We start from the raw sequence: 27,647 nt of genomic DNA on the forward strand, positions 1-27,647 counted from the left end.
GCGGGATCTAAGATGGCGGCACAGGTGTGGCGTGAGATCGGCGTCTCATGGTTGTGTAACCTGATGAAGTTTGACTTGAGAGAAGCAGGTCAGAGAGCAAACCTCCACAAACACATTCAGCCGACTCAGCAGGAAACTTTGAATCAAGTTTCTACATGTGAATTGTCGGCACAAGCTCTTCTGGATTTTTCTTCTACACAAAAGTGGACACAACTTATGTGCACCTGTTCAGCACAAGACGAGTTGATCAAAGCAATACAGTCATATTTAGGACATGAGTTGATCAGGAAACAGAAGGAGAGGTCAGAGATGTTGACCTTTCATAACAGCTGCACAAATGGATTCTTTCTGAGCCTCCACTGACCCTCAATGACAAGTGACTTTACTGAACATTTGGAGTCCAAACACATGTGGACGTTTTCTGTCCATTTATTTGAAGATCAAAACACACAAGAAATGAAGCAGCAGTTCAACTATGTTTGACAAGATTCTTCACCTCTGACATCACAACTGACGCTTCATTAACTAGTGTCTACACACCAGGAAGAAAACACACAAACTATTACATGAACACAAAACTGTCTGTGTGTGTGTGTGTGTGTGTGTGTGTGTGTGTGTGTGTGTGTGTGTGTGTGTGTCTACACATTCATAAATTTGTCAATGTGTGTCTGATTTTTTTTCCATTTTGGTTTTTGCATGTTTGTACTTCTGTTTGTTATTTGATGTGTAAATACATGTGTTTGTTATCTTTTTATTTGTGTGTGCGCCTATTTTCAGGTTTGTTCAACTGTTTTCGTGAGTGTGTTTGGGTATGTGTGCCTGATTTTGTGTGTCAGTACCTGTTTTTAGACTCTGTTTGTGTGTATATATTTTCCGTGTGTGTATCATTTTGTCTACAGAGACATCTGTGTGTGTGCGTTAGTTATTGTGTGTTAGTGCTTTTGTTGCGCCAGAGAAGCATGTGTTTAAGTATTTATGTGTGTGCATTTCTGTGTAGTAGTAAAGCACATGTGTGTGTGTTTGTCATTGTGTCTGATTGCTTTTTTGGTTGTGTGCGTGTTTGTGCATTTTTTGCTTTGGTAAAGCATGCGTGTGTGTGTTTGCAGTTGTTTGTGAGTGCATTTTTGTGTGTCAGAGATGCATGTGTGTGCATCCTTGTGTGATGGTGAAGCATGTGTGTGTTTGTGTGTGATTGTGTGTGATTGTGAGTGAGTGCATTATTGTGTTTTAGAGAAGCATGTTTGTGAGTGTTTGTGTGTGTGCATTTATTTGTGTTAAAGTGAAGCATGTGTGTGAGTGTTTGTGTGTGTGAGTGTATTTGTGTGGTACAGAATCGTGTGTGTGCATTTATCTGTGTGTGTGTGTAGTTTTCATAACGGCTCAGATCACATGACATCCTGATGTGAGTTTCAAACACATTTCCAGTGAAGGAACAAAGATCAGCAGCTCTGACGTCTGCAGAGTCTCAGAAGAAAAAGACGTTTCTTGGTCGATTCCTCCTGAAACACGGAGACAGAAAAATGTATCAACTTGTAAAATCATGCGTGAGTCTTGAAGAAAAGTGACAATTATCATCCACTGACTTTAGTCTCTGTCCACGGGCGGATCCTTCAGATGGTCCAGCTCCGAGCTGGGGGCCGCTGTAAGATCACAAACCCTGTTAGCTTGTGTGCTTCTCACCAGCAGATGAAACTAGTGTCAACACTGATGCTAGCATGCTAGCACTCTGTCACATGGTCAACATCTGAGCTGAGACAAGATCATGTACTTACAAGACGAGTCAGAGTCGCCTGAAATGGAAAGAAAGAGGACAAATTACACCTGAAGAAGATGAACATAGAAGAGTTCCTCTGACCTCTTCTCATCTCTGCTGACCTTCTTTGACCTTCTATTCTTTCTCTCCAGTATCTGGAGATGATCTGGATCAAATCACAAACTCTCACCTTTCTTCTTCTTCTTGTAGATGAAGTATCCAACCACTGTGAGCACCAGAGCGGAGGCAGCGACGGCGGCCATGATGATGTACAAGGTCAGGAAAGTCCTGGCTGTGGATGGAGAGCAAAGTAAGTGGAGACATGATCAGGTGACCAGTGTTAGAGACGTGGTGGGGCCTCATTCAGCAGATCCATGCTGACCACACCTGGACTCTCATCTGGATGAAAGAAACCTCTGGAGACACCAAGAAGGTTCTGAAGACTCTTACCGTTGGTCAGGATGTTTGACGGATCCAGTTTGGTGACCACGTCTTCCGGAATGCCGTCCAGTTGAAACACACACTCGTACCTGGACCAGTCGTCAGACGGGAGTTTCAGGTCCACCATGTTCTGGAAGGTTCCGTCAGGGTTGGGGAGGATCTCTCCGTGTTCCACGTCCTCGTGCAGCTCCTCTCCGTCTTTGGTCCAGAACAACATGGCTCTGTCGGGGTAGAAGCCTGTAGCGTGGCAGGTGACCGGAGAGCTGGCTGTCTTCTGGAGGAGAGACACTCGTGGACGCTCTGAAGGGAGAGACACCACACTTCAGAGAGAAAGTCAAAGGATGGACAGAGAATGAAGGAGAGGAGGAGGAGGGAGGACAGGGGTGGAGGTGAGGAAAAGAAGGTAAGAGGAGAGAGAGAGAGAGAGAGAGGACATGAGGAGAGAGAGGAGGGAGAGAAGGAGGAAGGAGAGCAGAAGGAGAAGAAGGTCATGGAACTACCTGTTCTCATCAAGGTTTTGCTCCCAAACTTCACAAACTTCTTCAGTTCATTTGGACATTGCTGGATGTAAAAGAACTTTTTCTGTTTCTTCATGCCTTCATTCTGGTCCCACTTGTGTTTGGTGATGACGGCCTGAGGACTCGGAGCGACCCAGGTCAGAGTCTGAAGGTCAAACACGATGAAGTCTTCTCCATCATAGCCGTACTGTAGGTAACCTTTGACCTCTCCAGTCTCATCGTCCCACTCACAACCGTTCATCATCTGAAAGATGTGAACACCTGAGAGAGAAACCAGAGTGAGACCTGATCTACTCCACTGTTTAATACTCCACTGTGATCTACTCCACTGTTTAATACTCCACTGTGATCTACTCCACTGTTTAATACTCCACTGTGATCTACTCCACTGTTTAATACTCCACTGTGATCTACTTCACTGTTAAATACTCCACTGTGATCTACTCCACTGTTTCATACTCCACTGAGATCTACTCCACTATTTCATACTCCACTGTGATCTACTCCACTGTTTAATACTCCACTGTTTAATACTCCACTGTGATCTACTCCACTGAGATCTACTCCACTATTTCATACTCCACTGTGATCTACTCCACTGTTTAATACTTCACTGTGATCTACTCCACTGTTTAATACTCCACTGAGATCTACTCCACTATTTCATACTCCACTGTGATCTACTCCACTGTTTAATACTCCACTGTGGTCTACTCCACTGTTTAATACTCCACTGTGGTCTACTCCACTGTTTAATACTCCACTGTGATCTACTCCACTGTTTAATACTCCACTGTGATCTACTCCACTGTTTAATACTCCACTGTGGTCTACTCCACTGTTTAATACTCCACTGTGGTCTACTCCACTGTTTAATACTCCACTGTTTAATACTCCACTGTGGTCTACTCCACTGTTTAATACTCCACTGTGATCTACTCCACTGTTTAATACTCCACTGTGGTCTACTCCACTGTTTAATACTGCACTGTGGTCTACTCCACTGTTTAATACTCCACTGTGATCTACTCCACTGTTTAATACTCCACTGTGGTCTACTCCACTGTTTAATACTACACTGTGATCTACTCAACTGTTTAATACTACACTGTGATCTACTCCACTGTTTCATACTGCACTGTGGTCTACTCCACTGTTTAATACTACACTGTGATCTACTCAACTGTTTAATACTACACTGTGATCTACTCCACTGTTTCATACTGCACTGTGATCTACTCCACTGTTTAATACTACACTGTGATCTACTCCACTGTTTAATACTACACTGTGATCTACTCCACTGTTTCATACTGCACTGTGATCTACTCCACTGTGGTCTACTCCACTGTTTAATACTCCACTGTGATCTACTCCACTGTTTAATACTCCATTGCGATCTACTCCACTGTTTAATACTCCACTGTGGTCTACTCCACTGTTTAATACTCCACTGTGATCTACTCCTCTGTTTAATACTCCACTGTGATCTACTCCACTGTTTAATACTCCACTGTGGTCTACTCCACTGTTTAATACTACACTGTGATCTACTCCACTGTTTCATACTGCACTGTGATCTACTCCACTGTGGTCTACTCCACTGTTTAATACTCCACTGTGATCTACTCCACTGTTTAATACTCCATTGCGATCTACTCCACTGTTTAATACTCCACTGTGATCTACTCCACTGTTTAATACTCCACTGTGGTCTACTCCACTGTGATCTACTCCACTGTTTCACACTCCACTGTGGTCTACTCCACTGTTTAATACTCCACTGTGATCTACTCCACTGTTTAATACTCCACTGTGATCTACTCCACTGTTTCATACTCCACTGTGATCTACTCCACTGTTTAATACTCCACTGTGGTCTACTCCACTGTTTAATACTCCACTGTGGTCTACTCCACTGTTTAATACTCCACTGTGATCTACTCCACTGTTTAATACTCCACTGTGATCTACTCCACTGTTTAATACTCCACTGTGGTCTACTCCACTGTTTAATACTCCACTGTGGTCTACTCCACTGTTTAATACTCCACTGTGATCTACTCCACTGTTTAATACTCCACTGTGGTCTACTCCACTGTTTAATACTCCACTGTGATCTACTCCACTGTTTAATACTCCACTGTGGTCTACTCCACTGTTTAATACTGCACTGTGGTCTACTCCACTGTTTAATACTCCACTGTGATCTACTCCACTGTTTAATACTCCACTGTGGTCTACTCCACTGTTTAATACTCCACTGTGATCTTCTCCACTGTTTAATACTCCACTGTGATCTACTCCACTGTTTAATACTCCACTGTGGTCTACTCCACTGTTTAATACTACACTGTGATCTACTCAACTGTTTAATACTCCACTGTGATCTACTCCACTGTTTCATACTGCATTGTGATCTACTCCACTGTTTAATACTACACTGTGATCTACTCCACTGTTTCATACTGCACTGTGATCTACTCCACTGTGGTCTACTCCACTGTTTAATACTCCACTGTGATCTACTCCACTGTTTAATACTCCATTGCGATCTACTCCACTGTTTAATACTCCACTGTGGTCTACTCCACTGTTTAATACTCCACTTTGATCTACTCCTCTGTTTAATACTCCACTGTTTAATACTCCACTGTGGTCTACTCCACTGTTTAATACTCCACTGTGATCTACTCCACTGTTTCATACTGCACTGTGATCTACTCCACTGTGGTCTACTCCACTGTTTAATACTCCACTGTGATCTACTCCACTGTTTAATACTCCATTGCGATCTACTCCACTGTTTAATACTCCACTGTGATCTACTCCACTGTTTAATACTCCACTGTGGTCTACTCCACTGTGATCTACTCCACTGTTTCACACTCCACTGTGGTCTACTCCACTGTTTAATACTCCACTGTGATCTACTCCACTGTTTAATACTCCACTGTGATCTACTCCACTGTTTAATACTCCACTGTGGTCTACTCCACTGTTTAATACTCCACTGTGGTCTACTCCACTGTTTAATACTCCACTGTGATCTACTCCACTGTTTAATACTCCACTGTGGTCTACTCCACTGTTTAATACTCCACTGTGATCTACTCCACTGTTTAATACTCCACTGTGGTCTACTCCACTGTTTAATACTGCACTGTGGTCTACTCCACTGTTTAATACTCCACTGTGATCTACTCCACTGTTTAATACTCCACTGTGGTCTACTCCACTGTTTAATACTCCACTGTGATCTATTCCACTGTTTAATACTCCACTGTGATCTACTCCACTGTTTAATACTCCACTGTGGTCTACTCCACTGTTTAATACTACACTGTGATCTACTCAACTGTTTAATACTACACTGTGATCTACTCCACTGTTTCATACTGCACTGTGATCTACTCCACTGTTTAATACTACACTGTGATCTACTCCACTGTTTAATACTACACTGTGATCTACTCCACTGTTTCATACTGCACTGTGATCTACTCCACTGTGGTCTACTCCACTGTTTAATACTCCACTGTGATCTACTCCACTGTTTAATACTCCATTGCGATCTACTCCACTGTTTAATACTCCACTGTGGTCTACTCCACTGTTTAATACTCCACTGTGATCTACTCCTCTGTTTAATACTCCACTGTGATCTACTCCACTGTTTAATACTCCACTGTGGTCTACTCCACTGTTTAATACTCCACTGTGATCTACTCCACTGTTTCATACTGCACTGTGATCTACTCCACTGTGGTCTACTCCACTGTTTAATACTCCACTGTGATCTACTCCACTGTTTAATACTCCATTGCGATCTACTCCACTGTGATCTACTCCACTGTTTAATACTCCACTGTGGTCTACTCCACTGTGGTCTACTCCACTGTGATCTACTCCACTGTTTCACACTCCACTGTGGTCTACTCCACTGTTTAATACTCCACTGTGATCTACTCCACTGTTTAATACTCCACTGTGATCTACTCCACTGTGATCTACTCCACTGTGATCTACTCCACTGTTTAATACTCCACTGTGGTCTACTTCACTGTTTCATACTCCACTGTGGTCTACTCCACTGTTTAATACTCCACTGTGGTCTACTCCACTGTTTAATACTCCACTGTGATCTACTCCACTGTTTAATACTCCACTGTGATCTACTCCACTGTGATCTACTCCACTGTTTAATACTCCACTGTGATCTTCTCTTCTTCTCTGAACTTGTATGATCTACTCCAGTTTCCTCCTCTGATCTACTCTGTATACAAGATTGATGGTTCAGGATGTAAAAAGGTTGATCATGATTCAGTTTAAGGTCAAACATTGATTTTAAAGACAACAAACCTCCAGTTTGGTTGAATCTCTGTTTTGCTATTTCAATGTTGTTCTTGTGGAGCTGCTGGTTATTATTTAAGATATTTGTGTTTCTCTCCCAGTACTGAGGATCATCTGCTGTGACCTGGATCATCCAGTCTTGTTTGGGTACTTTTCTCCTGGTGTTGCTGTCGTAGTGTTCCACTTCAACTCCGTCCACATAAGTGACAGAAACAAACTCTGGGAAGTTTTTAACTCCAGCAGACGCAGTGTCGAACATCTGCATTGTGTGAATCACTGTGAGACACAAAAACAAAGTTTAGATCTTCTCTGGTTCTGATGACACAACGTTGTGATGCAGCAGAACAATCACATCTTCTACAAAGACAAAGAGGTGAAGAACAGAGGGACAGTCAGCAGTGACACAAAGTTCACGTCCACACACGGACACCAGCAGAACATCCTTCACACTTCACTCTCCAAGAACCCTGGCTAACTGGGACACAACTATAGAAGAAGAAGAAGAAGAAAGAAGAAAAAACGATTAATATTAATAACAATCTGAAATGTAATAAATATTTATAATAAAACAAATAAGGAATAAAGAGAATTAAAAGAATAAATGGATGAATTAAGAAGAAACAGGAGCAACAATGTTGAAAAAGATCAAACAACTAAATTGAAATTGTTTTTAAAAAACACAGATAATGTTGCTTATTTTTATTATTTCTCTCTAATAACACATTTTCTATATTTTAATGAAAATTAAAACCAAGTTCATGGAACAAATCTAAGAATGATTGATAGAATAAAGATCATTGAAGGACATTAAGGTTAATGATGAACTTAAATAACATGAGTTTATATCAGTTTATAAATAACATGTTTCTGAAGATTACTGTTCAACATGATTGTAAATGTTTCATTTAGATATTTTAAGTCCAAACACAAGTTCAGAGCAGCTGCTTCACTGAGTTGCTCCAATAAACTGTGAGATGTGATAATATGTTGAAGTGAGCTGAGCTACAAGGTTGTCTGAACATGCGCACTTAAGAAATGCGACACTTTCTTTGTTTTTATTTCCTCATTTTAGTTCATGATAGACTTGTTTACTAAAGTCAAATCAATGAAAATTGTAAAAGCTCTTCTTGTGAGTCAATGAATCTCCTGATGGCAGCATCGTTTAAAAACAAGTGATCAGCTCATGAAGCAAAACTCTGGAGTCACTTTCTGTTCAGCGTCAAACAAGTTCCTCCGTCAATCAACAGAAGTGACTCAACAGCGCCACCAGGTGAGCACCTGACATTGAGCTCGGATCTACTTTTCTGTGTACGACTTCTTCACGGTTCTGAGATGAAAAGTGAATCAGTGAAACACTTTGACTCCTCTGAGAGTGAAAAGGTCATGAAGGTTGTAGTGAAGAGTATTTGGAGAAATAAAAGGTGACGCAGGTGTGAACACATGAAAGTGGAGGAAGGAGACTCACTCGCAGTTGAGCTGTGGATCCACACAACAAGCACAAACAACACCTTCTTCATCTTCAGCTCTTTTCTGGAGACTAGGATCCAACAAGTCTTCAGGTCGACGAACGAAGTACAAGTGAAAGTAAACAACAGACGCAGGAAGAAATATCTGAGCCAATGAGGATTCAGTGTGACGTCACGTCCAGATGGAAAGTGAAAGTAAACCAAACATGTTATTACGACTATTTTCTGTGACAAAAACTCCACTTTAAACTTTATTATTATTTCTTAGAGTCGTTCTTCTGAACCTTAAAGTCACGCAGAATGTGAACTATGGAATACCAGGAGTGTCAAATTAAAGTGAAGAGAAATACAAGTGGATTGAATTGCTTTTTATTTTGACATACGATGATTTATATGTATAAACTTTCTTTCCTTCCTTTCTATTCTCTTTTATTCAGAAAAAAAAGTTTTTCTAAAATATTACTATGAAAGTAAAAAATAAACGAGTTTTTTGTGGAGACGAGAAAAGCTTCTAGTTCCCTCTAGTGGTTAAAACATGACATTGAGCTCAAACAGTAAATACATTTGAATGATTTTCAGTCATTTTTATCAATTCAAGAACCATTTGTATCATTATTTTACGGACAGACTTTCTGTAGTTAAAAAAACACTTGAACTATCTTCAGTTCCCTCCTGGTCAGTGAGCTCTTGGTGCTCTACGATCTCTCCAACATTGTATGGTCTCACAGGAAGTAAAACTGCCTGTTCTTGGTACTATTTACCCACAAACCTTAGCATGAACTGGCCCTCAAAAGTAAACCTGTCAGAGAAAGTAAAGGTCTCAGGCAACAGCAGGTTGAAAGTGGGGATATAAGCAGTGGAGAAAATAAAAAAAATAACTTTCAGGTTCAATTATTGGATTCAAATATATAATTTTTACTTAAAAGATACAATATTTGATTGTTTTTTTAGTTGATAAATCTCATACAGAAATAAAGTTGTGTGATGAGCTACAATATTTAACTTCATCAAAATGTCTTTAAATCCATTTTAATTAACATTTTCAATCAGGTTTTGTTTTTACACACAAATAAATGTGATCAGTATCCGTTCATGGTGATTGTCCTTATCTGCCACAATGATTCTTCCCTGACTGAATATCTTTTGAGCGTGTTGTGTTGAGTCTGTAATGCTGCCAACAAAGTTATGAATCTACAAGTTTCCTGACACACTTCGACTAGAAATTGTTCTTGATGATAGTTTATTGAAAATAATTCTTCTCACTTTTGTTTCTTTGTCAAGATGAAACATTAAACATTTCCACATGGTTGGTTTAAACACTCAATGTGAACATTTTGGTGCATGTGTTGAACTTTCATTTGGATTAATATGTAAGTTCACAGTATTGAGGGGAGGAATATGATCAGAGTGTTGGTTTTCCATTTTAAAAGTGTAAATATTGTCTCATTCTGCACTTTGTCCAGGACGAGAACACAGTCTTCTCTTTCAGTCAGACAAGCCTACTCTTGGGATGAAGGTTTTTGATCATCCATTGTGACGACCAAGGCTTTTCTATGGTTTTCCACCAGTGTTTCCTCTTTCCTCTTGAGAACAGTGAGGCTCGAGGGTTTGAGGTTGATTTTAGTGGCACCAGAAGCTCCAACAAATCACTGGTTCCTCAACTGGTTGGCTCTACAACAAACTGAAGAAATGCTGACTCTGCTCTCTGTTCTAATGTTGACCACAAACTGTTCTTTGTACTGTAGTTCACAGAAATAAATAATATTTTACTCAACATTATTCATTAAATGACATTTGTTTCTTATAATATTAACTTTACTCCATGTTTTGTAATAATGTAGGAACTTACTTTGAAAGCTTTATGGTTCATGTGTTTGATATAAACATACATTTCATGTTGTGTGTTTAATAGTGATGTGTTGATGAAGCCAAATGAAACAGTGTCATGTTGTTTAGAGGTCAGTAGGTGGCGCCATCAGTTTAAAAATGATGTGATGTTTCATTAGAAAAATTGTTCAAAACAATAGAGAATAGTGCAGAGACCGCCATCTAGTGGAAAAATAATGACACTGCTTCATGAAGAATACTTACAAAGTATATTATTAATTGACATTTGTTTATTCTAATATTGACTTTACTACGTGTGTTTTTTAAATAATGTAGAAACCTAGTTTGAAAGTATTGTGGTGCATGTGTTTGATTTGTAAATACATTTCAAGTTGTGTATTTAATGTGAATCACACAGTATCATGTTTGTTCAACTAAAATAAAAAATCAACCATCACTATAATAGTTTGGTGTGAGGATGGAGTGTGATGTTGGTGCAGAGTTAAGTTAAGACTATACTTTCAGGGATCATTTCTATAGTTCTTAACTTAAGAAATGTGTTTGTAAAGTGTTTGGTGTCACTAACCATGATGAAGAGTTGTGATATTCCTTCCTGAGTGTGAAGCAGACAGAGAATAATGATTCACTTCATATGTTCTCTGTCATTGATGATCCTTTACTTGCTTGTGCAGTATTGAGAGGAATATGATCAGAGTGGTTGTTATGTTCAATACAATATATGAAAACATTTGTATCTGTTAATCTACATCTCTACTGTCTCCTTGAGCAGATACATACAACTCTCCACTGGAGGTAGATGCTCTTGCTCATTCATTGTGGTCACTTTAATCTTTTCCACTACAGTGTTTCCTCCTCCTGCTCTTGAGGAGAGTGAGAGGTTTAAGGTTCATTTAGTGGCTCCAGCAAAAACAAGCCCTCATCTCTGTGACAGACTGCTTTTGACCAGAAGAGTGGTGAAGGTCTGATGAAGCTTCATGAAGCAGTGTCATTATTTTCCACTAGATGGTGCTCTCTGCAATATTTTCCTTTGTTTTGAACAACTGTTTTAATTAAACATCACTTTTTTTTCTTCTTTCGTTTAGACAGTATTTATATTCTTACACAATTGACACCAGAGAGTTTAGTCTGAAGAATTTACTAGTTTACTGTAAATCTATTGAATTCCTAAAAAATCAGGCATCCTGGAGAAAAAAGTTCTGTTCATAAACAATGCATTTATTTATCTGATTAATTTCACAACAAAGTTATCAGCAAAAATATATCTCAACAACCATATCAGTAATAGTTGTACCTGTGTTTAAATATTCAGGTTTTTATCAAAATACAAACACATATCTCTACTAGTCTCACAAATCAATGAATCTGACAAATAAACGTTTCTGCTTCTGAATCCTTTAAGCAGAAATGATGCCAAACTTGATGGTTTGTTAGAGCAAATGAATCCTAAAGCTTTAGTTAAGGATGAACTACTCTAATGGAAGTCTTCAGTGGTTCATGAGGCTTAATCTCACCATTACTGCTAAACTCATAGAAACGTTTGAAATTTAACCATGTTGTTATGAACCAACAACCACTCTGATCATATTCCTCTCAATACTGCACAAGGAAGTAAAGAAGGATCATCAATGACAGAGAACATATGAAGTCAATCATTATTCTCTGTCTGCTTCACACTCAGGAAGGAATATCACAACTCTTCATCATGGTTAGTGACACCAAACACTTTACAAACACATTTCTTAAGTTAAGAACTATAGAAATGATCCCTGAAAGTATAGTCTTAACTTAACTCTGCACCAACATCACACTCCATCCTCACACCAAACTATTATAATGACGGTTGAATCGTTTTTTTTTTCATTTCACAGTTTATAAACAACATCTATACAAAAACAACAGGTTACCTATGTAACCTTGGTTCTACAAATGATTGTGACACTCTCTATAGGATGATTCTATGGATAACCTCTCTTGGCTCTGACTCTGAAAAAGAACAAAGCACTCACCACCTCTTTACATGTGACCTGCACTGAAACACACCAGCAATATATTCGTGCCTCTGACTTTCTTCACCGTCCTCAACTAGCAGACAAGTGGACACACTGGACAGAGTAGATGAAGATTCATCCACTCTGGACCAGAGTGAAGGGGTGGGTAGAAAGCCCAGAAGGAGACCACTCTGGTCCTCACAGTGCAGGTATGAACCTTCTAAAGAAAGAGGGTTCAAACATAGCATGACAGTTGCAATCCGTCTGATGGACAAACCAAACATGTCATCAGTACAATTAGCTGACACTGACGTGAGCAGCAGAAGCATCTTGAGGGACAAAATGTCCAAATGTCATCTGAGGCCAGAGTCTCAGTGGTCCATGAAGAAAACACTTCAGCAGTGGTAAGTAGTGATGGTCTGATGAAGCTTTATGAAGCAGTGTCATTATTTTCAGAGAACACTAGATGACGGTCTCTGCACTATTTTCTTTTTTTTCAAACTTAAGTTTTATTAGAATTTTCCACATTAAGGCAAACACACATACATCACAGAAAATAAAAAACACAAAACAAAAATAAAAAAATAAAAAAATAAAAATGGGGGTTGTTCATGTTTCTTACATGCATCTTTCAATATATAAAGTACACACTGATACAGTCCAAGTATTTCACAGGTGTCGTTGTTGTGTAAACAGAGTCCACTTTTTCCATTTTTCTATAAATTTGTCTTCTTGTGTCCTTATCCTGTGGGTTAAAAGTTCCATTTCAAAAACTCCTTTGACAATGTGAGTCCATTCTTCCACTGGTTTTCGTATTGTGCCATTTTTTGGTAATGGCCTTTTTAGCGGCTGCCACTAGTATTTTAAATAAATATTTGTCTTCCTTGTTTACAATGTTTGAATTTAAGCCCAGGTACAAAATTGAACATGCAGGTGGAATATTATAGCCCAAGATGTTTTCAACTGCTTCATGCACATCCTTCCAATATTTCCTGATTTTAGAGCAATACCAGAAAACATGAGCATCGACATTGACTTCGTTACAATCTCTCCAACACGACTGGTCCGATGACAGTTGTCTGCTTTTAATTTTTGGTGTAATGAAATATCTTATTACATTTTTCCAGCAGTGTTCCCTCCAGATACGAGAAGATGTCGTAGAATGCTGCGTCTTCCAAATATGTGACCATTCTTCTTGACTTATACTGATATGGAACTCTTTTTCCCACTTTTCCTTTACATCATTTGTTGTCTTTCCCTTAGTTTCCATCATTTGCTTGTATAATGTTGAGACAATTTTACACTTCTTGCCGTTATAGGTTCCAATCAAAGTTTGGATTATACCATTTCTGTTTTCATTCATGTTTGGTTTAATTTGTTTGTCATAGAAGTCCCGTAATTGTAAGAATCTAAAGTGGTCTCTGTTATTTAGAGAGTATATTTGTTTCAGTTCTTGGAAGCTCATCATTTTGCCATGTTTTGTGTCTGTGCATATTGCAGTTAAACCTGGATCCACTGCCTGAACTGTAAATCCAGATTATTTGGAGTGAAATTTTTATTGTATGCTATCCAACTGAATATTTTAATTTCATTTTCCAATTTGTGTTTTCTGACCACCTTGAACCACATTTCAAGTGTGAATTGACTTATTGTATCTAATTGGTTACTATATTCCTTCATGGTTTTTCTGTCTCCAATTAGACTTCGAATTTCCTGATCTCTACATTTTTCTTCTAGATTTTTCCATTTTGCGTCAAAGTGTTGGTCACACCAACTTATAATTGGTCCTATCTGGGCCGCAAGATAGTATCCTCTCATGTTTGGTAAAGCCATCCCACCTCCCTCTTTACTAATCTGTAAGGTTTCAAATGTTACTCTCGGGTTTTGTCCATTCCATATAAATCTAGAGAACAATTTGTCCCACACTCTGAATAGAATCTCTGGTACCTCAACTGGTAATGCTTGAAACAGGTAAAGTAATCTAGGTAGGATGTTCATCTTGATTGTATCTATTCTTGAACTCAAATCCAGTGTAAGGGGACCCCACTTTTCTAGGTCAGTTTTAATTTCTTTATGTAGTTTGCTATAATTTTCTTCAGACAGTTTCTTGTATTCCTTGGTCAAGGTGACCCCTAGGTATGTTATTTTTTTGGCAAACCAATTTGTGTTTAATATTATTTTGAGATTCTCAGATGGAGTAAAATTCATTGCCATAATTTGCGTTTTTGCTCAATTTAATTTGTAGCCAGAACAGGAGCCAAATGCTTCCATGTGTTGTATTACTTTTGGAATACTAGTTTCTGGTTCTTGTAAATAACATATTATGTCATCTGCAAAAAGTCCAATAATTTGTTTTTGGTGATTCATTTCTATACCTTTAAGTTCCTTGTTTTGTCGGATTGCTTGGGCCAATGGTTCGATACAAATAGCAAAAAGAGTTGGTGAGAGGCAACAACCTTGTCTTGTAGATCTTTCTAAGGTAATAGGGTCTGATAGACTAGCATTTATTCTTATTCTTGCGGTCGGCTTTTGATTGAGCGATCTAATGCATCGTATTGCTTTACTATTTAGTCCAAATTTCTCTAGTACAAGATACAGGAATGACCAATTAACGCAATCAAACGCTTTTTCTGCATCAAAGCTTATGAGGACAGCTGAGATGTTGTTACGTTCCACATGATCTATTACATGCATAGTCCTCCTAATATTGTCATGCGTTTGACGGCCCTTGATAAATCCGGTCTGATCCTCATCAATTATCTCTGTCATGAATGTGCTGTATCTTTTTGCTATGATGGAAGTGTAAAGTTTATAATCTATGTTTAATAATGAGATCGGCCTGTCGTCTTCACACTTCTCACTGGTTTTCTTTTTTGGGATAACTGAGATGATAGCTTCGCTCCAAGACGGAGGAATCACACCCTGTTCAAGAGTGTAGTTAAATGATGTGTGTAGCATCGGGGTCAGCTGTTCATTGAATGTTTTATACCATTCAGACGGTAAACCGTCACTACCTGGTGATTTATTTGATTTGAACCTTCCAATTGCTCGCTCTATTTCCACTTTTGTTATCGGTGTTGTTAGGAGGTCATTTTGCTTTGTGCCGATGCATGGTAGATCTAGTGAGTTAAGAAAAGTTTTGATTTGACTTATGTCGGCAGAAGGTGGTTGTTTATACAAATTCTCATAATAATTTCTAAATTTAGTTTCTATTTCCTCTAAATCAAAAGTGGCTTCATTTGTTAAAGCATCTCTAATTTTATGAACGGAGCGGTCGATCTGCTGTTTTTTAAGTCTTCTTGCCAAAAGTCTCGTTCCTCTTGACCCCATCTCGTAATATGACTCTTTTAAATACCTAGTTCTTTTTTCTACTTCTGAATTTAATTGTCTTTTTATGTTATCCCTGGTTTCTTGTATCTTTGGAAGTAGAGTGGGGTCCTGGCTGTTTTTGTGTTGTCGTTCTAACCTTAGTCGTTTTTCTTTCTCGTCCTTATATGCTGCTTCTCTTGTTTTTTTCAGTAAAGAGCACTTTGCTATAATATTTCCCCGCATAACTGCTTTAAGAGCATCCCACACTATTGCAGGGTTAACCTCACCATTTTCCTTTTCTTTTTGATATGTGAAAATATCATTTTTGATTTCTTCAACTATTTTTTTGTTGTTCAGAATACCAATATTCAACCTCCACATTGTTTTTTTAACTCGTGATTTTAGTTTAATTTTGAATATTACTGGGCTGTGGTCAGATATATCCGCTTCTCCTATTACACACTGTTGTACTTTGTAAAAATCTTCTTGATTTAGAAAGAAATAGTCGATCCTTGCATAGCTTCCGTTAGGTGCAGAGTAGTGTGTGTAATCCCTGTTTTTTGGATGTAACCTTCTCCATAGATCCATCATACCGTAGTCTCTTAACATGTTTTTCATTGTTTTTGTAACATGGTTCATATTTCTTCTATTGTTGGATGGATCTAATGTACTGTTTAATACCACATTGAAGTCTCCTCCACAAATAAGTGTCCCATTCATTTCTGTTACAATATTGTCAAATACCTGTATATATATACACCAATTATTATCTTTTATATATACATATATATACTTTATATGTGTATATATAAAATATAATAATATAACAACAACAACACTTCATCAATGCTGAGGCATTATAGAGCCCTGCATGAGAGCTTGGAGACCAACGAGACAATTGAACCAACGTCAGGCAAGCTAGATGGCTTCTTTCAAATTCATTTATTTACTATACTACTGTTTGTTATTTATTTTATGTGGTCACTTACATGCAGCTTTTCTGTTTTAGGAAGCAAACTCTGGCATCGTTTAGATGCCACAGTACAGCAGACCAGGCCGAGGAATGAAACGGTTGATGCTACGGTGGCGGTGAAGACCTACCTCAACGAACACAATATTCCTAGAAACGAGGACCCCCTACAGTACTGGGCGAAATGTAAAAATATACACCCATCTCTCTTTCAGCTGGCCATGAAAATACTGTGTACCCCGGCTTCATCCGTCCCCTGCGAAAGGATTTTTTCCAAAGCCGGGGAAATAATCAGTAAAAAAAGAAACCGGCTAAAGCCCAGTACTGTGGGAAAATTGCTTTTTTAAATAAAAATGAATAATTATTAAAAAAAAACAAGGTTGTCAAGTACATTTTTTAATATCAGAATCATTTGCGCACAAATATGCAATGCTCCCAATTGTCCACATGATGGCATGGTCGTGCAAATGAAGCCTCACGAGGCTTTGCTCCAAAGATGAACTACTCGGCTGGGAGGCTTCGGTGCTTCATGAGGCTTCATCTCGCATCACTACCATAGGATGTTTATATTAAACTTTGACAGAACCAACAACCACTCTGATCATATTCCTCTCAATACTGCACAAGGAAGTAAAGAAGGATCATCAATGACAGAGAACATATGAAGTGAATCATTATTCTCTGTCTGCTTCACACTCAGGAAGGAATATCACAACTCTTCATCATGGTTAGTGACACCAAACACTTTACAAACACATTTCTTAAGTTAAGAACTATAGAAATGATCCCTGAAAGTATAGTCTTAACTTAACTCTGCACCAACATCACACTCCATCCTCACACCAAACCATTACAGTGACGATCCAAAGGTGACCTTTGTGTTGAAGGAATGGCTTCATAAAAATCATTGTAAGGACCTGGAGTCTCTTAGTCAGTCTCCAGATCTAAACCTCATAGATCACAGATGTCAAATCAGTCCAGAAAAGTGCTTGTTCTTTGTAGTGTAGTTCACAGAAATAAAGAATTTTTTACTCAAAATGATTCAATAAATGACATTTGTTTCTTATAATATTGACTTTACTCCATGTGTGTGCAAGCTTTATGGTTCATGTGTTTGATATAAACATACATTTCATGTTGTGTATTTAATAGTGATGTGTTGATGAAGCCAAATGAAACAGTGTCATGTTGTTTAGAGGTCAGTAGGTGGCGCCATCAGTTTAAAAATTATGTTTCATTAGAAAAGTTGTTCAAAACAATGGAAAATAGTGCAGAGACCGCCATCTAGTGGACACTTAAAAATAATGACACTGCTTCATCAAGCTAAGAAGTACAAAGCACTTTCAATACTTACAAAGTATTTTATTAATTGACTTTTGTTTATTATAATATTGACTTTACTTTTTGTGTTTTTTAAATAGGTAGAAACCTAGTTTGAAAGTATTGTGGTGCATGTGTTTGATTTGTAAATACATTTCATGTTGTGTATTTAATGTGAATCACACAGTATCATGTTTGTTCAAATTAATGAATGCAGAAGAAAAATAATAAATACAAAATCAACCATCACTATAATAGTTTGGTGTGAGGATGGAGTGTGATGTTGGTGCAGAATTAAGTTAAGACTATACTTTCAGGGATCATTTCTATAGTTCTTAACTTAAGAAATGTGTTTGTAAAGTGTTTGGTGTCACTAACCATGATGAAGAGTTGTGATATTCCTTCCTGAGTGTGAAGCAGACAGAGAATAATGATTCACTTCATATGTTCTCTGTCATTGATGATCCTTCTTTACTTCCTTGTGCAGTATTGAGAGGAATATGATCAGAGTGGTTGTTGGTTCATAACAACTAAATGTTAAACCTTTATGAGTTTAGCAGTAATGGTGAGATTAAGCCTCATGAACCACTGAAGACTTCCATTAGAGTAGTTCATCCTTAACTAAAGCTTTAGGATTCATTTGCTCTAACAAACCATCAAGTTTGGCATCATTTCTGCTTAAAGGATTCAGAAGCAGAAACTTTTATTTGTCAGATTCATTGATTTGTGAGACTAGTAGAGATATGTGTTTGTATTTTGTTAAAAACCTGAATATTTAGGGGCGCTGTTGAGCATAGCAATGGAGTAGACATGTTTTTTGGAGCTCCACAGAACGACTATATAAAAGTAATTTATTCAGCGCACTTTTTGGAAAACATTCGAATTTTACCTTTGCTAAACCATATGCCTAAAAACCGAAACTTTGAAATGGCTGGTAAATCAAGCAAAGGTGGGCAAACAGCGACTCAAGCCACGAGGCCTTCGCCTTCGACGCCGACTTTAGCCCCGAGCTCCATTGAAGTAGCTTTCCTGAGAAGGAGTGTCTCCGCACCCGACGCGTCGGTCACTGAATCGCTCAAGATGGAACTACTATCTTCGGTGCGCAAGGATTTACTTGAAATCCTTCAAACAGAAGTTGGCGCAGTGTTGGAAAGTGAGATGGCGGTGATTCCAGCGGATATTGGTGCAGCGAGAGCGGAGCTCAAAGAATACAGGTCGACGATCAACTCTGAACTCTGACCTCTGAACTCTCCGCCATGAAAGCTACGGTGAAGGATGTGGAAGAAAGTTTGTCAACGTGCACGGATGATGTTGTTTCACTCAAGAAGGAGGTGAAGCGGCTCACGGGGGTCGTGGACCAACTTCACAATAAATGCGAGGACTTGGAGGCGAGGTCGCGGAGGAACAATGGAAGGATCGTCGGAATCCCGGAGACCCGTGAATGCAACACCGAGTCTGTGTCCTTCTGCAGCCTTTGATCTGAAGGACGCTCCTGGACAGAACCGTCTCTCCCCGCCTGGATCTACAGAGGGACGCCGGTCAAACACCATCATAGCCCGCGTTCACTACTTCCAAGACTGTGAAAACATCCTGAGACTCGCTCGGATCAAACAACGCATCAGTGTGGACGGAGTCAGCATCTCAGTGTTTCCTGACCCGACAAGTGTTGCCAAAGCACGCGCGGCGTTCAATGACGTCAAGAGTCGGTTTCGTGGAGTGGACGGGGTTCGCTTCGGATTTGCTTATCCTGCCCGCTTCAGAATCACCTACAAGAATGTGGAGAAATCCTTCTACTGCTGCAGAGGCGCGAGTATGTCAACAAAAACATCAGTGGAGCCTTAATTGTATTAAGTCAAGTTCTGTTGGGGCCAACTTTAGCTTCCTGAGCGTGTTAGTGCAGATACCTTTTATGGTAGGTTTATTTGTTGATGTTGTTTTTGTTTGTTTATGTTTACTCCATACAGTTACAAGTGTATTTACACCCATGTTAAAATATGAGTCACAACCCACTGTCTTTAGGTTCAACACCTTTTATAAGCTGGAACGTAAAAGGAGTGAACCGAAACACTGGTGATTGCTCCTGATGATAAGATTCCAGGGTTGAGTCAGTACTTGGGTGACTTAGGTCAGTCTGTCAAACTGAGCCTGAGAAACCTGGGTGTTGTATTTGATAAAGACATGTCTCTTGTTCAACACTGTAGAAAACTGACCAGAAACTGTTTCCTTCAACTGAGAAAAATCTCTAAACTTAGGAAAATGTTGTCACTACATGATCTGGATCTTATCCATGCGTTTGTTTCTTCTCGTCTGGACTATTGTAACAGTTTGTTTTCATGTCTTAACAAGAAGGATGTGTCTCGTCTGCAGTTGATTCCGAACTCTGCAGCCAGAATTCTGACCCGCTCTAGTAGAAGAACTCACATTTCTCCGATCCTTAAAACTCTTCACTGGCTTCCAGTTTCTTTCAGGATCAACTTTAAAATTCTGGTTCTTACTTTCAGATCTATTCATGGTCAGGCTCCTCCTTACATCACTGATCTGATCCAGCCTTACACCCCAGCTCGGGCTCTGAGGTCTGTGGATCAGAATCTACTTATGGTTCCACGCACACGACTCAGGACCAGAGGAGAGAAATCTTTTCAGACTCTTGCTCCTAAGCTTTGGAACAATCTTCTCTCTCTTTGCGCTTGATGGATCTACTGACTCCTTTAAGAAACATCTTAAGACGTTTCTATTTGTTCAGGCTTTTCCTTGAATTTCTCGAACTCCTGTGTTGTTCTCAGTATTATCTTGATCTTTAAAGTATGTACTTTTTTGAGTATTGTTTTGATTGTTTAAGCGCTTTGTGACCCTGGTCTCGAAAAGCGCTATATAAATAAATATTACTTACTTACTTACTTACTATTAAGCGTAACAAAGCTCTTACACACCTGAAGTCATTAGGTGGAGAGATAATGTTCTTACAAGAGACACACTTACGTCCAGAAGAACACTCAAAGTTAAAGAGGGGATGATAGAACATCACTCTGATTATGGGGATAGGTCAAGAGGAGCTGCCATACTTATTAGAAAAGGAGTCTGTTTTCAACTAAACAATTTCATATCTGATAACAAGGGAAGATATATCATAGTCGTGGGTAGATTGTCTGGAACTGAGGTGGCACTAGTTAATATTTATGGTCCTAACTGATCCTCACTTCTTCTCTAGACTAATAGCAACTATTCCAGATCCTAACAAATATAACATCATTTTAGGAGGTGACTTTAATCTCGTACCTGAGCCAACGTTAGATAGATCCTCCACTAAACTTCAAAATAATTGATCAAAATCAGCAAATACAGTAAATCTCATTAAACAATCTTATGCACTTACTGACCCCTGGAGGAAATTAAACCTCACTACCAAACAATATTCTTTTTTTTCACATGTCCACCAATCGTTTTCGAGGATAGACTTTTTTCTGATAGACAACAGAATTTTGCCGTGTGTAACAAAATGCCAATACCACAGTATTGTGATTTCCCATCATGCACCAGTCCAACTGGACATAGCATTTCCAGACAGTGCACCAGTTCAACGCACATGGCGTCTTGACCCGCTCTTATTGTCAAGCAAAAACTTTCAACATTTTCTCTCGGATCAAATTGATTTCTTTCTTGACATCAATATTACTCCCGGGATGTCCTACACTCCAATCTGGGAGGCACTCAAAGCTTATCTAAGGGGACAAATGATTTCATTTTCAGCAAATGTCAAGAAAGAAAGAACTAAACGCCTCAATGAGATACAGCAGAAATGATTACAATTAGATAAAAAATGTGCATCTCAGCCTAATCCATCCTTATTCAATGAAAGACAATTATTACAAGCCGAATACAATCATTTAACCACTGTCCAAATTGAGAAACTCCTCCTGAAAACAAAACAAACCTACTATGAACACAGTGACAAAGTGGCTCGACTACTGTCACCAAATCAAACAATCGGCAGCAAATCGTATCATTTCTGAAATGAATACAGCTGAGGGTTTGACATCTGTACATCCACAAACTATTAATGACCAGTTCAGAACATTTTATAGTGACCTTTATACCTCTGAGACTTCTGCAACATCATTGGAGATTGAGGACTTTTTAGAAAATATGCAAATTCCCCAAATGAATAAACAAGAACAATCTGTTATAGACTCCAGAATAACAACAGAGGAAATAACTCTAGCTATAAACTCAATGCAAAGCGGAAAAGCACCTGGTCCAGATGGATTCCCACTGAATTTTATCAAATGTTTTCAAATAAACTTTCACCTATTTTAAGTCAATTATTTGAAGAAACACGTATAACTTTAAAACTACCACCAAAAATGAATCAGGCAACTATTACAGTTATACCTAAAAAAGGAAAAGACCCGCGAGAATGTGGCTCGTACCTTACCTTACCTTACCTTACCTTACCATACCTTACTTTACCTTACCTTACCTTACCTTACCTTACCTTACCTTATCTTACCTTACCTTACCTTACCTTACTTTACCTTACCTTACCTTACCTTATTTTACCTTACCTTACCTTATCTTACCTTACCTTACCTTATTTTACCTTACCTTACCTTACCTTATTTTACCTTACCTTATCTTATCTTACATTACCTTACCTTACCTTACCTTACCTTACCTTACCTTACCTTACTTTACCTTACCTTACCTTACCTTATCTTATCTTACCTTACCTTACCTTATCTTATCTTATCTTATCTTATCTTATCTTATCTTATCTTATCTTATCTTACCTTACCTTACCTTACCTTACTTTACCTTATCTTACCTTACCTTACCTTACCTTACCTTATCTTACCTTACCTTACCTTACTTTACCTTACCTTACCTTACTTTACCTTACCTTACCTTACCTTACTTTACCTTACCTTAGCTTAGCTTAGCTTACCTTACCTTACTTTACCTTACCTTACCTTACCTTACCTTACCTTACCTTACCTTATTTTACCTTACCTTACTTTACTTTACCTTACCTTACCTTACCTTACCTTATTTTACCTTACCTTACCTTACCTTACCTTACTTTACCTTACCTTACCTTACCTTACCTTACCTTACCTTACCTTACCTTACCTTACCTTACCGGCCCATAAGCCTTCTCTGCTGCGACTATAAAATTCTCACTAAAGTTCTGTCTCGTCGACTGGAAACAGTGACCAAAATAATCCACCCTGACCAGACTTGTTCTGTGCCAGGTAGGCAATCTTTCTTTAACATGCGACGTTGACTTAATATTTTATATAATTCCCATTCCACTGAAATGCCAGAAGTTGTTATCTCACTTGACGCTGAAAAAGCATTTGATCGGGTGGAGTGGAAATACTTATTTACAGTGTTGGGAAAATTTGGTTTTGGTTGGAACTTTATATCTTGGATCAAAATAATCTATTCCACACCAGTGGCTGCAGTACACACTAACTCAATAACATCAACGTATTTTAAACTTTACAGAGGAACAAGACAGGGTTGTTGTCTCACCTTTTCTTTTTGATTTAGCTATTGAGCCTCTGGCTCTGAGGAAAGAGGAGGAAATCTTTGGAGTGTTGAGGAACAAGGAAATTCATTAAAGTTCACTATATGCTGATGACCTTTTGCTCTATTTGTCTAATCCAGTTGTTTCAATACCTGGAGTTATTGAAATATTAAAAATATTTGGTCACATTTCAGGTTACAAATTAAATTTCCAATCAATGATCTGGCAAAATCAATCAACTATAATATCTTCCCCTTTCAGTTAACAAACAAATGTACCTACTTGGGTTTAAAGATTACACATGTATATCAAGATTTCTTCCACAATCACTTCAAAACTCTGTTTGAACCAAAAATGACCTTTTAAGGTGGAGCCACTTACCAATCTCATTAGCAGGAAGGGTGAACACTATAAAGATGACTGTTCTTCCCCGATTCCTCTATTTCTTTCAAATGATTCCTTATTATTTACCCAAATCTGTTTTTAAGGAACTTGCCAGTTTAATTTCTGCATTTATATGGAACCGATCGGTGCCAAGAATGAAAAAATGTTTTCTGGAAATTCCAAGGTTGGTGGGAGGACTTGGTCTTCCTAACTTTATGTTCTATTACTGGGCAGCAAATGTGTGCAAATTTGCATTTTGTGTTGGTGCATGGCAGGAAAAACGAGGTCCACTTTGGGCTAATTTGGAAATAAATAATAATAATGCCATTTCTCTGCTAAGTGCTACACTACCAATAGGCCAGCACCAGATCTCCAACCCTGTTGTGAAAAATTCTATAAAGATTTGGAATCAATTTCGGAAACATTTTAATTTAAAAGATTTAAGTACATTCTCTCCCTTATTGAATAACCATCTTTTCCCCCCATCCGAGATGGACACTGGTTTCCAGGTCTGGCACAGTAGTGGACTGGTATTTCTAAAAGACTTGATTCAAAATAATCATTTTCTAACATTTGAGTATCTACAACAAAAACACAATCTTCATAAAAGTAATTTCTTCAGATATCTCCAAGTCAGGAGTTTTGCCAATAAATATCTTAAATTTCCACTTGTGCAATCCAACAACACATGCAATGAGATTCTTTCCTTAAATCCACACATAAAAGGTCATATTTCCAAAATATATAGGATCATGCAAAATGTCAAACCTCTGTCATGGGACAAAACTAAGCCTGGGAACACGATTTAAACATTAAATGATCTGCAAGTTTCTGGCAGCGTAGCTTAGAGTGTATCCATTCGTCATCTTACTGCATAAAGCAACGTCTCATACAATTTAAAGTGTTACATCGTTTGCATTATTCAAATGAGAGACTTGCTAAAATCTACCCAGACGTCAGTCCACATTGTTTAAGATGTTCTCACAGACCTGCTACTTTGGGTCATATGTTCTGGCATTGTCCATCACTCAAAGGTTTCTGGAGTAGAATATTTGAATGTATTTCCCGCATGTGTAAAAAAGCAATAACACCTTCTCCACACATGTGTATATTTGTCGACCTCCACCTGACCTCTCTGTAAATACAGCACATGCAAACGCAATTGCATTTTCCTCATTGATGGCAGCAGACTTGTTCTTCTGCAGTGGAAGTCAGACAAGCCACCATCATTTAAGAGTTGGGTTCAAGAACTTCTCTCTATGTTGCAGTTAGAGAAAATAAAATACAGTCGGTCAAATTGTCTGGAGAAGTTTCATGAAACCTGGTCTCCTTTCATGCAGCATGTTAAAGAGCTGAACCTTACATAATACTTGAACAGTTTGGGTTCTATGTTTATTTTTACCACCATATGTATGGAGTATTGTTTTTTCTTTTGTTTTTTTTTTGTTTTTGTCTGTTTGTATCAATGTATACTATTATGCATCATTGTTCCTTTTTGAGTTGATTTTGATTTTTTGTTGATTTTGGTTTTCTGAGACCGCGGGGTGGTTTTCTACGGGGGTGGAGGGTGGGATCTTTCTTTGTTTTTGTATTATACCTTTTATTTTACTTATTTTGTGTGTGTGTTTCAAAATGTATGTCTTAATATCTGAAAATCAATAAAAAGATGTTTAAAATATATATATTTTTAGTCCATTGAAAACGTTTTCTTGACTCCCGTCTGGTACAACTTTTAGACATCATGAAACATTTTGGCTAGAAAAAAACTCAATAAATTCACACTTTCCCATAATGCCCAGAGACAATTTCTCTTAATGAAGTTTCAACATAAAGCATGTTGAAGTAGAACCTCAATGTAAATCAGCTCTGATAGTCTCTGGTTCAAATTGTATTTCAATGCAAACAAAGGCCTTATCATTAGATTCTTGAATGTACTGTAGTACCTTTAAATACTTTTATGGATTCTAGGGAACCCTAGCAAATCTACATGTTGTTAGACCCACAACCTCAACTGCTGGAAGATTTGTGTGATTGAGTTTGACACCACTTCTCTATTGAGTCTGGTCGAACTATTTAAGCTCATTTTTATCTTCCCTGTAACATGTTTACAAAGGACCAGGGATTAGTAAAGACACTCGCCACGATAATGATATAAATGGCAGTTACCAAACAGTGTTCGGTTTTGCTGCCATTTTCTTTCTGATTTTGTTTAAAATATATATATTAAGGATAAGGATGTAACGTTCCTAATGTATCCTATTAGTAACAATTTCATAAAAATCATTCACATTGGTATAAAACCTTAATAATCTCCATCCCTTATAAAAGAAACTTCATTAACACTAGTCTGTAGACTCTAGCAGCGTTAAACTAAACTATTTAGACCGACTCTTACCGTGCCACTTTCCCTTGAACACCGTTCCAAATGAACCAGATCCTATCCTCTGACCCAGAGTGATCTGGCCCTCAGATATCTCCCAGTCGTCGCTGGAGTCCCTCCTCCCGAGAGTTTTCTGTTTCACGGCACATCACCATCACCTTCATCATCACCACAGCAACGTTCATCAAAGCACAAAGACGGTCTCTTACCATTTTATTGCGATCTTCAGACGAGGACGACGACTTGCGCTCTCTTTGTGGACACGGGGACTTCTGCGGGACCTTGACGTTGGTCAGAGAGCCGGGTAGAGATGCAGGAGGAGTGGCGGACAGACCTGTGGTGGTACCTGGACAGCAGGGGAAACAGAGAAAAAGCATTTGGAGCTTGAAAAAGTGAGTTAAGGCAGAAGAGGAGAGAAGAAGAAAGTTGACTTTAAAGAGTGCGTTTGCCGTTTGAATGTGCAGAAGAGGTCATGCAGTGGCAAATAATGTTTGTTACCCTATGATTTATTATTTTTTCATTTTACATCATGAATGAAACTCATTCGTACTTTGACTCTCAATTGTGAATACTTTCAAGAATGATTTATACAAGTTAAAAGCCTTAATAATTACAAATCTAAAACTAATTATTTTATTGACTTGCAGTCACGTTTATGCAATTCGATGAAAGAGGTCATATATATATAAATAAATAGCTCAGTTAGACTATTCTTATTTATAAGGCCAAATATTTTTTAATGGAGCTACACTGGTAAATGATACATGGACATTTTAAATACTACATTCATTATCAAAAGGCTTGACTTATCTAAGGAATCTCTTAAAAACAGCATCATTTATTTGCATATATTTACCATACAATGATGAAGAAAACGACTCTTTTGAAGTCTGTGTGTAACAAAAGTGCATCACAGTGTTTGAAACAGTAAGATTGAAGTGAATCCCACAACCATGAGAGAGAACATGTGAAAACATAAAGAGGGAAACACACACAGTGGACTTGACACAAGGTAAAGGGGCTGTTGTGCTGGGGTGGAGGTGTAGGTGAAGGAGGAAGAGGATGGGGGAAGAGAGGAAGAACACAGGAACACACAGAGGCCTAACTACCTCGGAAAACAGGCTCGGGCTCAAAATCAAAGACTATGTCATTGGGGTAGGAGTATAGGAGGGGGCTTGAGGTCCGTGTTCGGTGCTTCCTCAAGCAGCGGGCGGGGTGGGTCGGGGGGGCTGCAGGGCAAAAAGAGACAGACACACCATCACTGCTACTCACCCGGCCCCTCTAACCACCAACTGTCCATGGTTTTGCTCATGGCTTTACTGGAGCATTCATCTTACAACTATCACAGTTCACTTCCTATTTTTAAACATTACCAGTTCAGTGAAGACGA

At 38.5% G+C, this 27,647-nt stretch overlaps 1 protein-coding gene and 4 non-coding genes across 5 annotated transcripts; 2 read left to right on the plus strand and 3 right to left on the minus strand.

The window, feature by feature from the left end:
* Positions 1 to 415: 415 nt before the first annotated feature.
* Positions 416 to 27,569, minus strand: LOC148074692 (major histocompatibility complex class I-related protein 1-like). The gene is made up of 11 exons (XM_087796107.1): positions 27,530 to 27,569; positions 27,367 to 27,486; positions 26,467 to 26,603; positions 26,273 to 26,390; positions 7,075 to 7,341; positions 2,695 to 2,973; positions 2,204 to 2,494; positions 1,944 to 2,045; positions 1,773 to 1,790; positions 1,584 to 1,640; positions 416 to 1,499 (listed from the first exon to the last, which is right to left on the minus strand). The coding sequence occupies exons 1-10, from the start codon at positions 27,567 to 27,569 to the stop codon at positions 1,585 to 1,587; spliced, it is 1,428 nt and encodes a 475-aa protein (XP_087652233.1). The 3' UTR covers positions 416 to 1,499; position 1,584.
* Positions 10,868 to 11,077, plus strand: LOC148074693 (small nucleolar RNA U3). The gene has a single exon (XR_015711975.1). It is a non-coding gene; the product is annotated as a small nucleolar RNA U3 (small nucleolar RNA).
* LOC148074694 (small nucleolar RNA U3) lies at positions 11,949 to 12,161 on the minus strand. The gene has a single exon (XR_015711937.1). It is a non-coding gene; the product is annotated as a small nucleolar RNA U3 (small nucleolar RNA).
* LOC148074695 (small nucleolar RNA U3) lies at positions 17,238 to 17,450 on the minus strand. The gene has a single exon (XR_015711988.1). It is a non-coding gene; the product is annotated as a small nucleolar RNA U3 (small nucleolar RNA).
* Positions 18,268 to 18,480, plus strand: LOC148074696 (small nucleolar RNA U3). Its single transcript, XR_015712000.1, has one exon. It is a non-coding gene; the product is annotated as a small nucleolar RNA U3 (small nucleolar RNA).
* Positions 27,570 to 27,647: the final 78 nt, after the last annotated feature.

This window comes from Callionymus lyra, chromosome 7 (genome assembly GCF_982586985.1).
Source record: "Callionymus lyra chromosome 7, fCalLyr1.hap1.1, whole genome shotgun sequence".
NCBI lineage: Eukaryota > Metazoa > Chordata > Actinopteri > Syngnathiformes > Callionymidae > Callionymus > Callionymus lyra.

Coding starts and splice junctions, on each gene's coding strand:
- LOC148074692 (XM_087796107.1), bottom strand. CDS start 27,569: ATGAGCAAAACCATGGACAGTTGGTGGTTAGAGGGGCCGG. Junction 26,604..27,366: donor GCCCGAGCCTGTTTTCCGAG/GTAGTTAGGCCT, acceptor CCTGCTGTCCAG/GTACCACCACAGGTCTGTCC. Junction 2,046..2,203: donor GTCAAACATCCTGACCAACG/GTAAGAGTCTTC, acceptor CTCCATCCACAG/CCAGGACTTTCCTGACCTTG.